This window comes from Serinus canaria, chromosome 6 (assembly GCF_022539315.1).
Source record: "Serinus canaria isolate serCan28SL12 chromosome 6, serCan2020, whole genome shotgun sequence".
In the NCBI taxonomy this organism is placed as follows: domain Eukaryota; kingdom Metazoa; phylum Chordata; class Aves; order Passeriformes; family Fringillidae; genus Serinus; species Serinus canaria.
The window spans coordinates 22,382,408-22,395,407 of NC_066320.1; the positions used below are offsets into that span (position 1 = coordinate 22,382,408).

Sequence of the window (13,000 nt, forward strand, 5' to 3'; positions counted from 1 at the left end):
TGCAAGAAACAACACAGCAGCTTCTGAAAAACCTCAAATCTCTGGCAGAATTTGAGTTTCTAGTTAGCAGACAAGTTTGTCAAGTCTATAAACACCGTCACTGGCAGCCCGTGCTTTCCCTGGGCACTGTCCCCCAGCACCGTTAGGCGCAGGTCCCGACCGGAGCAGGTTCGGGAGCTGAACCGACACCCCAAGTTCTCGGTTAGGCCGAACCGCTGACGCCGTCCAGCCCCGCAGGTGGGCTGGGTAACGCCAGGGCAGGGCTGGGAGGGCACACGGGGGACGGCCCCGGCATCCTGAAGGATGTGCTGGAAATGCCAGCCTGAACTTAGCTGGACACTCCTTTCAGACTCCTGGAAGCTGCCAGACGCCCTGGCCAACGAACAGCGGCACCATGAGCCGGTTACGATGAGGAGGCCCCGGCCGGGCCCCTCGGTGGCTGGAACACCGGGGCAGGCCCCCGATGATGCTCCCGGGGAGGCCCCGGTAACCCCCGCCGAGCCGACCCCCGCCACCCGCCCTGCACAGCGCGGCGCACGCCGGCAGCCGGGGCGCCCCGCTAGGCGGGCTCGGTGCCCGGCGACGACCACGACCGCGACCGCTCCCCTCCCGCGCCCCGCCCGTACCTGCAGTCCTGGGCCGCCTCTCTGCCCGCGGCCGCCGGCGTAACATGGCGGCGGGACATGGCTAAGGGAGGGCCCGGAGACGGCAGCCCCTCGCCGAGCGGTCGTGTCATGGCACGGGCGGCACGGCGGGGCCCGAGAGGTGGAGGAGAGTGGCCGCCGCCGGCAGCATCGCCAGGAGCGCAGCTCGAACGCCCCACACGGCCGGAACGCCCAGCGCGGCCGCAGGTCACGGGCGGGAGGTAACGGGCTCCGCTCTTCCTTTTTTTTTTTTTTTTTTTTTTTTTCCAATGGGCTCAGACGCTGATTAGCTGAGCGGCTGCAGCAGCTGCGTCTCCCATTGGTTTCTTTCCACCGGAGGCGGGACGGGCAGCCGGATCCTGGCTGTGATTGGCTGCTGGGGAGCGCAGGGCGGGAGCGCCGTTCCGCGTCCGAGGGAGGAAGGGTTGTTTGGCGCCTTGGTCTCGTGCCGGTCCCCCGCCCGCGCTGCCGTTCTCTGATTGGTGCGCTCGGGGCGGGCCCCCCCCCCCCCCGCGCGAGGCCCCGCCCCCGCCGCTCCCGGGGCTCTCCCGGTGTCCCGGGCGGGGACAGTCCGCGGCTTTCGGCCACGAGCAGAAGCGTCCTGCGAGGAAAGCGCCACGCACCACCACCGAGCTGCAGGCCGTGCGGCTTGCCCTGCGTCTGGAAGGAGATCCAGGCTGCGCGCCCATCTCCAGAGACGCGAGACAAGGTGGAAGGCTAAAAAATTGGAATGGGAGCAACTTTTTCAAAATCACCACCAAACCCTGTGCCTGCCCGTCCTCAGGCTGCTATGCAAGATTCCCTCTGTGCCTGGACTTCGCCCAGAAAAGGCATCCAGAGTGGAATCCCGTGTCTTGCACCACCACCTGGCAAATATTTTGGACAAAATCTTGGACTAGGCAACTGAAGAAGCAGACCTGCCAGCTTAAAGAATTCCAGTGCTATGAATGCTATCTGTAATATTCTGTGTAAATTCACTTATTTAGTCTGTAAAAACTAGCGGTATCAAAAAGTTGCTTTAGCAGTTCAAAGCAGGCACTTCACAGATAAGAAATATTCTTTATACATATGTATTGTGTTGTTGGTTTTTTTTTGGAGGTTTTGTTTAGCACTTTGCCCAAGTGTGGAGATGACCAAAGCCACTGTTTTCATGGTGTTTTTCTTGGATTCAGAAACACCAGGAGACAGCTGACTCAAATGAAAAGGAGTGAGCCACCCCACGTCTCTTCTCACACACTATCTTAGGCTGGCCTAGGGAAAGGCTGCAAAGCAGAAGTAACAGTAACACAGAAAGGGAAGCACAGGACAAAATAAGAAAATGTTTTTTGAACACCTGAATAGCTGAGTCCGCCCTGTGCTGTGGACCCCACCCCTTGTCATCATGCCTATCCCTCAGTCTCTGTTTTTCAAAAGCTTTGAGCCATGTAATTTCTGATATCTTAAACTCAGCCTCAAAAGCATAAAACACTGGCTGCCATCACAACATGCACCTTGCTTCTTCCTTGCTTGAGCCCCTCCTTGCAACCCCTCCCCTCCCTGCCCAGGGACCACCTGTGACTATGATGTTTTCTGGAGTGGATCCCACTGTTTGACAGCACTCTTCTAGACCCACTATGCACAACACTACAATAAATCCATGTTTATGCTGCATGTAACTTCCTTGATCAACAAATGAAGAAGATCTTGACTTGCTGTCATATAGATTTGCTTGAAAAGACAGTAGTGTATATATGAAATACCATTAATAAAGTGTTAAAGTTTCATGCCCAATGTTATCCAGAAATTCCAGAAATATTTTTAACACATTGAAAGAGCAGATGAAATAGAAGTCCAATAAACATTGCTTTGTCATTCAAGTTTAATACTTTAACCATGGAAAATGGCAATAGACATAGAGGCATTTCTACAGTTAAGTCACCTTAAAGAGTTTCTAAAAGACAACCAAGGAGCTGGATACAGAGCAGCTTTGACAGAACATCCAATTCCAGCACTGGTGTTGGCAAGGTGAAGCTGTTTGTCGTGGGAAGTAAAGATGCATTTCTGAAGTGGCAGAGGACTGTGAAACTCTCCTATAACCTAGAATAAAAGCAAACACAAGCAGTGTGGCTGCAAAGGAAGATTTTGCTAAGGAAGCACTGGGAGTGGCAGGTAAGAGCAAAGACTGTTATTGTCATAAGTTACCCCTGTGAAATACAAAGCTGTGTTTCATGTCAGGTACATACAGGCAATGTGTGAATTTGGATTGTAGTATGTGTGGAAACAGACCATGGGACAGTTATAAAGATGAATTCTAATAATAACTGAGGAAAGTAAAGCATGGAAGAAGGCCTTTGAACCTATCCTTTGTTTGCAATTAACCTTTATAAGTCTTAAGGTAATTCAGGAGTATTTGAATTAAAGCTTTAAGGATGTTGCTTTTTGACAGGAACTTTCTTCTTGTAGCCAAGCCTTAAAGAGTTTTGCAATAATAACCGTTTGAAGTATAATTTTAGGATATTGCTTGTAGTAAGGATCTTTGAAACTATAGCTTTAGAATATATAAAAAGGAAATATGCTTATCTCACGCCTTAACAAAACAGCGAAAAGCAGCTTGAGAAAGGAAGATGAACATTAACTCAATGATTAATAGTTTCAACCAAGGGAAGCTGGACATCACTCTTATGAGATTTATAGTCCTTGCAATTAAAAGGTGGAGCCACAACTGGAATCTGGACCTCACCAGATGGGAGACTTCTTTCTTCTTTCAGAAGCTGGACCCCCACCACCTGGGGATACTCCTTTTCTGGAATACATCCTGAGAAAAACTAAATCACAATAGTATATAGAATTGTGATGTAAAAATTGGGGATAGAAACTGCTGATGAGTAAAAACTGGAACAGAAACTGCTGAGAAAGCTTATGAGTACTCCTATAAATACCTGTAAGCCTCAACTATTGGTGTGCAGTTGGAGGGAAAATTTCCCCCACTGTACCCAGCACTGTATTGCTCATACTTTACCATATTAATTAATAAATTGATTGCTGCTTGAATTTTGGCCTAGCCAAGCTTCTCATTTATAACACCCCCTCTCTATTAAGTGTTTTAAATTGCTTTTTCCCCATACAGGACCCAGTCTGTGTGGAAATAGATCAACCAATATTTATTAGCATACCTTTTATTAAATTGTTGTAGTCTACTTATTAATAGCAGATCATTACCCAGACAGTAAATTCAGTTATTCTATCAGGAGTGACACATGCCATCACTCATAGTTACCCAGTAGGGAAGGAAAAGCTGATCACAGGGGTTTTCTCTGATACACACTGATATGCCACTGGCTTCAGGGTCAATGCTCAGAAAGAAAAAGGAAATGTTTAAAGATTTTCATTGTTTTTCCTGGGAGAACACAGATACTGAAAAAAGTTGTGGAACTGATGGAAGGGATAAAGCCCAGTGTCATGTGGAACTGCTCTGATATAGTTAGCCATTATTCTTCATGCTGCACATGTAGAGGGGACTGCTGAGCACTATGCAGGCTGGGGGTTTTTAAGCAGAAAAACACTTATTTTGAAACCAGAATAATAATGTTTTCTTTAGACTTAGGCTGGTTTGCCCTGACTGAATCATACACCTGAGCACAAAGCCAGGGGCATGGCAGCACCTGCCATGAACATGTCTGAGCCAAGCCTGTGTAAACTCATCAGGGTGATGCACTCTTCCAGGCACTTCCACACTCAGCTTCCTGCCTGGGGTTGCCTCAGCTGCTCTTTGTTCCCTTCATCACCAATTTGCTGTGTGGTTTCGGCACAGCCACAAATTACAGCAGAGTTCAGATACAGACATTTATTTCTTGGCATTCCTAGTTTCCTTTCCTTCCATCCTTCTGGAGAAAAGATTCCCTTTCTCACTAATTCCCAGACATTATCCAATCAGATACTCCCTGCTGTGCATTGCAGGAACCAATTTACACCTCCTTTACCAAGCAGACACTGATACTTTGACATGCAGCTCATGGAGCAGAAGACTAAACTTGGCTTGAGGTAAACATCTGGAGAGAATATTTATGGTACCCCTTTCAATTGCAGTAACAGTTTAATCAGTGGAGAGGGTTTGTATCTCAAGGTTGTGAAGTACATGTGTTTTTCAGAGCCTGCTTCACCCCGGGAATTGTAATATGGAACTCAACTAGCACACCAGTTCCTTTTTTTGACAGGACAAAAAACTGGCAGCACTGCACTGATATGCCAATAGGACACAGTGTGTAGAAAATACCTGTCTGTAGATAATAATTCTACTACATTAATATACATTTATTAATCAGTACATAGTTTGCTCACTTTAAATAACAGTAATGGTTCTCCTCACACACATACCTATTCCCACAACCTTGGTCAGTTAAATTCCATCTATTCTATTCCCAACCTTTTATTTATTCAGGTATTTCAAAGTTGTGAGTTCCAGGTCTCTCAGTACTTAAAGTTTCATTGGCAATAGCCATGTAACCACACACACAAAATTCCTTTGTCATGACTACAAGGAAAAGTCTGGTTTATAGCTTAAGCAAATTAAAAATGGAAATAGCCTTCACCTGTGGCTTCTTCAGCAGACATCCATGATGTTAACATTCACCAAAGCTAATTCCTGTCCTTGATGCTCCCTTTCCATGGAGGCTGTCTCTGGGTAAACTTCTGTTAATTGCTGATTGTTTCTGTAAAGATTAATCGTTCTTGACACAAAGGTCAAACACAGAAAGATGAGGGACAATCCACTGCTAGCAGGCAATGAAAAGGGCTTTCCTTCAGCAGCTTATAGCTGTTTCTCTGGCTTTTCCTCCACAACATGAACATGTTGCTCTCTGCTTAACAAGCAACAAAAATTTTAGTTGGTAGGTTCAGTTAGCTAACTAAGTTGCCAGACCTCTTATCTTCTTCCACTTCCATGTTATGCTGTGACCAAGCTCTTTCAAAGATATTACATTTACAAGGATTGAGGGAATTCCTGAATCAGCTTTAAATATTACAATTCTTTCACAGTCAGAGTTCTGATGAAGCTAGGGACTGCTCAGCTTTCAGAATAATTAACAGGGAAATGCCTGCTGGGACAGGGGAATAAGAGTCACAGCCTCCATCAGAGGTAAGCAGACAGGACATGTGACGTCTGGCCAAAATGAGGAAACACTGTTATATTTCAAAAGCTAGACATGCAATCACTCAGTAAACCCCCTCATACTGACTTTTAATCTAAGTTCCATGTCTGTGAGTGAACAAATGGAAGGTTATATATCAAAAGTGGCACGCACTAGCAAATTTTCTCTAAAGGGCTTTTTATTTAGTAACCAGATAACTCTGCAGGACCAGCCAATTCACCTAGAAGCCAGGGAGCCTCACAGCTGTTACTTCAGTGAGGAAAAGGCATCATCACAGCTTGGTGAGAGGGGAGCAGGCTCTGTAAAAGGAGAAGAGAGTTAGATGTAAATAGGAAAAGTTGTTGCCACCTTGTCTAAGACCTATAGAGGAAGAAGCAAGATTCTTAGGGAGACAAATTCACTGCAATAACTTGGACTTCTAAAGTAAATTACATGATAAAAATTGGTTCAAATCAGCTCAAAAACTAGATCTAGCATCATCAAGAGGAACCCAAAATATGGAACAAGGATTTGAAAGCCAGCATCACATCCTTAGTGTTACACAAGAGATCCTCGTGGGTTTTGACACGTGTCTTGGAATCCACAAGCATGAGGGTGTGAAAATGTGAATTAAACATATGACAGTGAGTGAGGAAATTAGGTTCTCTTTAAACTAAGCTTCCCTTTTCATTAAGAAACACACTGAATCTTGTTACATTAATTTTTTACAGGCATAAGCCAGCAGGTGTAGCACACATCTCATCTTCCCAGAGCCCTGTATGCTTCAGAAGACCCTCCCAGTCTAGCACTCCAGCCAGCTCCCCCATCCTGGCCCAGATCAGGTGGCAGGGATGAGTGTTAGCCTCTTCCTTGGATGTATAAAGCCAAATCACTGCTAGAAATGCACAAAACTGGACAGCCCAGGGTGTTGGCCAGAACCATTTCCACTTCAAAAAGATCAAGTATTGCTGCAGCACACCACTAATGGCTCTCCTCTGAATTCCCTCGAGAAATTCACAGTTTTCTTCAAGAACAAAATGCAAACCCTTTCACCACAGGAGCCCCACTATAGTAGAAATATCTGTCCCCATACCCACAGGACAAACTTCAGTTCACACAGGAGGAAGAAGGGGTTCCCCCTCACCTACAGTTCAGATTTGATGTGACCTGCAGATCATTTCTGGCAGAGCTGTTGCTGAACAGTCACTCTCCATCTGACAGTCTTGCAGTGCATTGTGTTAACTCACTGCAATTCTTTGTGAATTCACCAATGCATTCCTGAGACCATTCCTCAAGGTAACTTTTAACCCTGACTGTTTTCCAGGGCTCACCATCCCTCTCAAATTCACAACAGTTTAACAAACATACTCCACATAGTTTCAGGCCACTGTGTGGACTCTGGATGAAACATATGAATGCCCTTGAACACTGGACAGGCTCCTGGAAAAAATTAGGCAATAAATCCTGCTCTTCTGGCAACATGCCCTCAGTAACTCACCTTAAGCAGGAGTGAGCACAGGGGAGGCAGAGATGGCCAGGAACTGGTGAAATTGAGGTGCACAAACTGGTGCAAAAGACTCTCATGTCAATTTTGCAGGCTACAAGTCAAGACAGGCACCTAAATGTACATGGCACATGCACAAATAGACAAATATGCCTTGCCAAATTCTGCTCCAAAGGGCCACACTGCTGGGGATTTCTGAGCTTGTAGCTTCAAAGTGGTTTCAGGTGTACTTATGTCAGTTGGAGTCGCACTTCATGGTGATTATGTGTAAATACACTGTAGTGACCAAGTCCCAGGGTAATCGGGCAGCAAAACGCAGCACAGCATTTGGAGAAATAAACCTGCTTTTTGCAAATGTTGGATTAGTAGGGCACAGTGACAACTAAGTTAAAATTGGTAAGTCAAATAGTAGAAGAACATAAGCACACTTAAATCTCAAGTGACACCTGTCTGAGAGAAAATTGAGGAAACACTCTTTATGCCAATTATTCTCCCACTATTGAATATTATCACTAGATGTACATACATTCAATAGCTGCAGCTTGGCTAAAAAGGAGAGATGGTTCCCCCCATGCTCTACCTCATGTTTTCATCATTCTGAGCATTGCTAAAACAGGCTCTCTCCACTACAGCTTCCTGCTTCCAACCAAACCTTCCAGAGTGACACTGCAGAGCAATCCTGGGACACCCTTAGGCCTTTTTATCAGTGTCATCCTTTTCACTTAATGATGAACTGTTGACTCTGGCATACACATAAACACCCTGTGATGATCCAGAGCTCAAACCCTGAGCTAAGACAAACTGGCACAGTTTTCAAACAAGCATTGGGAAATATGAGTGACCTTCCAAAATATGCATTGGCATTTTAATCCTTAGAAACTTCATTTGTAGGTACAAGGTCAGTATTTGCAAAAGGTTAGCTGAGTCTGATTATCTGAGTATCATCTCTGATAAAGAAATGGTTTGGAGCTCAGCTATGCCTTTAATTTTATATTGTGCAACAGCCACAGTTTATAATTTACTTGTAATTATTAACATTTCTTTATCTTGTTTATTAGAAAAACCCCAAAACTCTTTAAAATCTGTTTTCTTGTAATAGCCTAGAGGAAATTGAGGCTTTTTAAAAATACACAAAACATGATGCAGCATAAACTCACTTAGAAAGCGTTTCTTCTGTTAAAACTTTGAGATGGTAGAGTTGAGTCACACAAAGCACGAATCACTTACAGCTTCATTAAACGGGCCACAAAAATGTAAAGGTTAGAACTTGGCAGGTATCCCTACACTTCCCTCAACTGTGCCAAAGGGATTTCCTTTCATTCCTTCTTAGGGAAGAATTTAACTTTTAACAAGAAGAATATAATTAATCCAATCAATTAGTTTCATCTATGTTCCTTATCAGACACAGCAAGACAGCTCATTGCTCTCTGCCTCTGCTAAATGTTGCCACTTCCTCAGCTCTCCTTCCTGGTACTGTAAGCACACCTTCCCCATTTCCATCAAAGTCGTTTTTCCTGGTTTATTCAAGAGATCCTTTTGCTAATCCAGGTTGTTTTGACTGAAATGAGCATGTGTGTGTAGAAACAAAATCTTCCTGCATTTTCCCACCAAAAGCTCCAGCTCATATGGGCTTTCAATTAACTGAGTTTCTGTAAGTTAATTCACTTTGCCTTAGCTGAGTTGATCCTGCAAGAAACATTTGTCTCTAATGGTCTGTCCATGTTCCCTCTTCCTGTCAGCCAAAACCTCCAAGAGGATCAGGGTGTACATTTGCAGTACATGCTTGCTCTGCCTATATTTCTGCCCTCAGAGTGAGCAGCTGTGGCTTTTCAAAGGGAAGGAAGCAAGGAAAGCATTTTTCACTTTCCTACACTCAAAAAAGCTGGATTGTTTCATTATCATCTGTAACTCTTCTGGTTTTGCTTCTTAAGCAGCCCTGCACACAAGGTTGGCTGTGCTTGGCACTGGTCAGACACAGTGGCCTCTTGCTTTTACCTTGGGGACTGGAAAAGCATCCCTGAACCAAAGTCTTTGGTGGCAGTTTGGTCCCTGAAAGTGGGCTCTGCTGCAAAAGCATCCTACCTGGAACTCTTCCAGCCTCTTCAACATGCTGGGCTTAGCACCACACAGACATCTTTACAGCCCTGTGGTGAGAAACTGAAAACTCCAAATAACCCCAAGGCATCAAAAAGTTTATATATTTCAACGGAACCAGTACCCTGCCCTGCTGCATTACAGAGTGTGAGACGGAAGGCACAAGCCAGCTAAGAGAGAAGGATGGGATTTGCTTTTTCCCCAGCAGCAATAGCACTAAACCCCAGCCTTCTGCAAAGCCAAGACAAGTTGAAGAGATTTAATTACCATATCCCACATTCCAAAAAGGAAACAGGTACTGTTCTAGAGGGCATTTTGATTTATTCCTGATATCTATAACACAAACTAATGTTTAGCATCAGAAACCAGACAGACTGAAATGAAAAATAAGAAACAGGAAAAGAGTGGCAGTGGTTAACAAGTAGAACAAATTATCAGAGGAAATGTTGGTTTTCTCATTTCCCAATGTCTTCAGATCTGTCTTTTCTGGAAAAAAGATGTACTTTAGTTCAGCATAAATCAGTGGCTGATGTCAAGAGAAACAGGAGGAAATTGCAAGGCCTGTGAAAGATGGGAGGTCACTCAATGGGGTCTAATGGTCTCTGCCTGTTCTGCAGAGCTGAACTCCAGAACAGGAAATAAAGGATTTCTTTTCCATCCGCAGCACACAGGTCCTGCACCCACAGGGCTCCTGCCGGCAGCTGGTGTTTGGTCTCACATGGGAGCTCCCTGCTGGCCACTGCACCCACACTGCTGCTGGTTCACAGCCACATGCCAGCTCGTGCCACATGCAATTCCCAGCCCTTCTGGTTTTCTCATTCCAGGGCATGAGACAAATTCAGGTCCTTTTCCCTTCTGCTCCACTCAAGCAAGTGTCCTAGACAAAACAGATCCTGGGTGTCCTACACACATTATCTCTCTTTATTGTCCCATTATCCCTTTTAGGACAACACAAGTTTTGTGTAGTTTCTTCTAAACTTTGACAGTCAGATTAGACAAGGAACCCACAAGCACCTGTCCCTCTTTAGGGCCCCACTTAGATCACCACACTAAGAATGTTTCATTCAACAGAAAAATAGTCTATGCCTCTTGTTTCCCACCAGAATCAGTGAGGTGCTCTTACAAAGCAAATCCTGACTAGTAACTCTCACACCCCTCCAGCTCTTCTCTGATCACTCAGCTCCTGGGACAAGGTAACCAACAGGCAGCACAGCACACACAGGCTACTTGGGAAAGGTCTGAACAGCCTGGTGACAAACCCGTGTTTTGTTTTCTGAATCCCAGTGTGCCTAACATCCACATTCCTCTACAACCCCCACAGCAATCTTTCCAGCTCTGGTTAAGGTTCCATTACACTTGACTGTTATCAGTCTCTTTGGGACCACAGTATTTTTCAAGATGTCTTAGCAAAATACTCTCATCACAAAAATTGTTAGAACTTCATCCACTTCAATTATTGCATACAAATTTAGGCAACAAATCTGAGTTTTTACCCAGAGAAATCAGATGCTTTCTGTACTAAAGGACAATTGTGTCTCATACCACTCCCATTACCTTCATATTTGCTAGCTCATCTCGCAGAAAGCTTGCCATTGGGAATGGGTTTGTGTTAGCAGAATCTCTGCTCACCTCCTGCCCACCAACACCAGTATTGCCAAATAAGTATGGTCACCATGTCACAGGAAAACACAGGTCAAGTACTTCTATAAAGTCACATCACAATTCATCTACCAAGTAGCAAAAAAATACCAGTCTTAAATATCTCCCACCTGACCCTGCTACATTCTCTCTCTCAACTCTCCCAGCAGGAGCAACTGGAGCAGGTTGATTTTTACCTCATGTCCCAAGCAAGTGCTGGCTCTTTCCTTCCTTATCTTTACACTTTATCAGTGCCCTGAGCAATACCTGCAGACATTCCTTCATCCCCACATATTCCTGCAGTTCTTTCTTCACACTCCATTTATATGAGACTTCTGAGGACAAAACCAGTCATATTTTCCTTTCCCTCCCACCTTGGTGGTTTTTACAAGGTAGGATGAGGCAGGACTCAGCCTGATGAGCTCATATGGAGACCATCTCTGACAAATGCCTTCCTTCCACACGACTTTCACCTTAGAGGACAGGGGTTTTACTTTATCCACCTCTGTCAGTGTACAGAGTGCATCAGTTCATGCTGCCCTGCTGTATATTTCAGGATAGCCCCTGCCTCTCATGAGGGACCTGACTATTTATCCTCGTGCTATTTACAAAACACATAAATTATACATATTTCTTTTCCAGATTAAGTATAGATGGCCCATTCACTTTAGTCAAAACCAGTGGTTTATGTCTCAAATTCATGTTACAGATGTCACACCATGCTTAAGAGCCCCTTAGCATCCCTACATACCACCAGCCCTTAATGGAAACTGGCTTGTGATGGCCAGTGCACCTGGGATATTTAACACAACAGTGGGCAGGACATATCCAGCTAACCCACAACTGATAATATATTTCAAGCTGTAAGTATAAGGTGTTACAACAAAAATATTAAATAGAAGCAAGATGTTACAGTGCTATGCAACTTGGTAGCAACTGCATGTGCTCACTCTCTCAAAGGTCCTGTGGGGCACAGGCAGCTTTCCAGGGCGTAATCAGTCTGCAACAACTCTCCCATTCACTTCCACAGTGGGATTTCAATTCCCCTTCTGCATGCAATTCAATGGCAGCAAAATTTCCCATTCCAGGTCCCTCCTCTTCTTTTTCACTGGGTTCTTATATAATACCTTTTTTTGCCACTTATCTGTTTCATGTTTTTTGATGGAATATACTCCCCAATCAACTTAAGTTTTTTCTCCCCTCATACTGCTCATCCAAATTTTCCTCCTTGGTCCAGTATTGCCAACATGCCCCTTGTGCAGATCTTTATTTGGGGTGGGAGGCAGTGATCTGCTCAATATTCCTGACAATGGGTGGGCCACCTTTTTGTGTTGTTCCAGGCTGATTTGAATTTTGAATCCTTTTCTGCACCCCTCACAAATCCATCCCTCAGCAGGAATCCTTTCTGAATCCCTTTGTGCCATGGGACATGTCAGGCAACTCTGCCAGTGTTTCACCTTTATCTTTACACATTTGGCACACAAACACAAATTTCTCTTCCCATGCTAACTCTTGAGATGTTCAGTCAGTCACAGGGTCCATCCTGTCTGGTTCCCACAACATGGATATGATGGATTTTTATCTAGCACCTTTACTACCAGTGTGTCCTCCAGTGGGAGGTCAGTGGTGTCCCACAGGGCAGGTGGCACAGGCAGTGAAGGAATGAGCACCATGGCCCCCAGAGGAAAGAGCCTCTTGCCATCACTTCCTCTCTCTTTTCCAGGCTGATGCTCCTGATAACTCTGGAGTTTGGTATCTGGTACACCTGTGGATACCTGGCCAAACCTTCCCCCCAGGGAGAAGCATGGTAACCATCTCTGTCTACCACCATGAGGGGTGGAGGGGGCCACAGCTGGCCCCAAAGCAGCAGGGATTTCCTGCAGGCCAACAAAACAGCCAGAAACAGGTAAGAAAAATAAAGCAGTGGACATAAGTGGTCACAAAAACCCTGCTCCAAAATTACTTTACATGACTCAGAGTAAGAGTACCTTCATTTTACACCTTTGCAGTGCTGC

General features: G+C 45.0%; 1 protein-coding gene across 2 annotated transcripts in view; it reads right to left on the reverse strand.

Annotated features, from left to right (window-relative positions):
• The window catches only part of SLF2 (SMC5-SMC6 complex localization factor 2), a 29,623-nt gene extending 28,745 nt beyond the window's left edge, over positions 1 to 878 (reverse strand). For both annotated transcript variants that reach the window (XM_030241187.2, XM_050976371.1), the window contains exon 1: positions 627 to 878. In XM_030241187.2, coding sequence (XP_030097047.1) covers positions 627 to 736 — 110 coding nt within the window. In that variant the 5' untranslated portion in view covers positions 737 to 878. The remainder of the gene's footprint in view (positions 1 to 626) is intronic.
• Between the last annotated feature and the right edge of the window lie 12,122 nt (positions 879 to 13,000).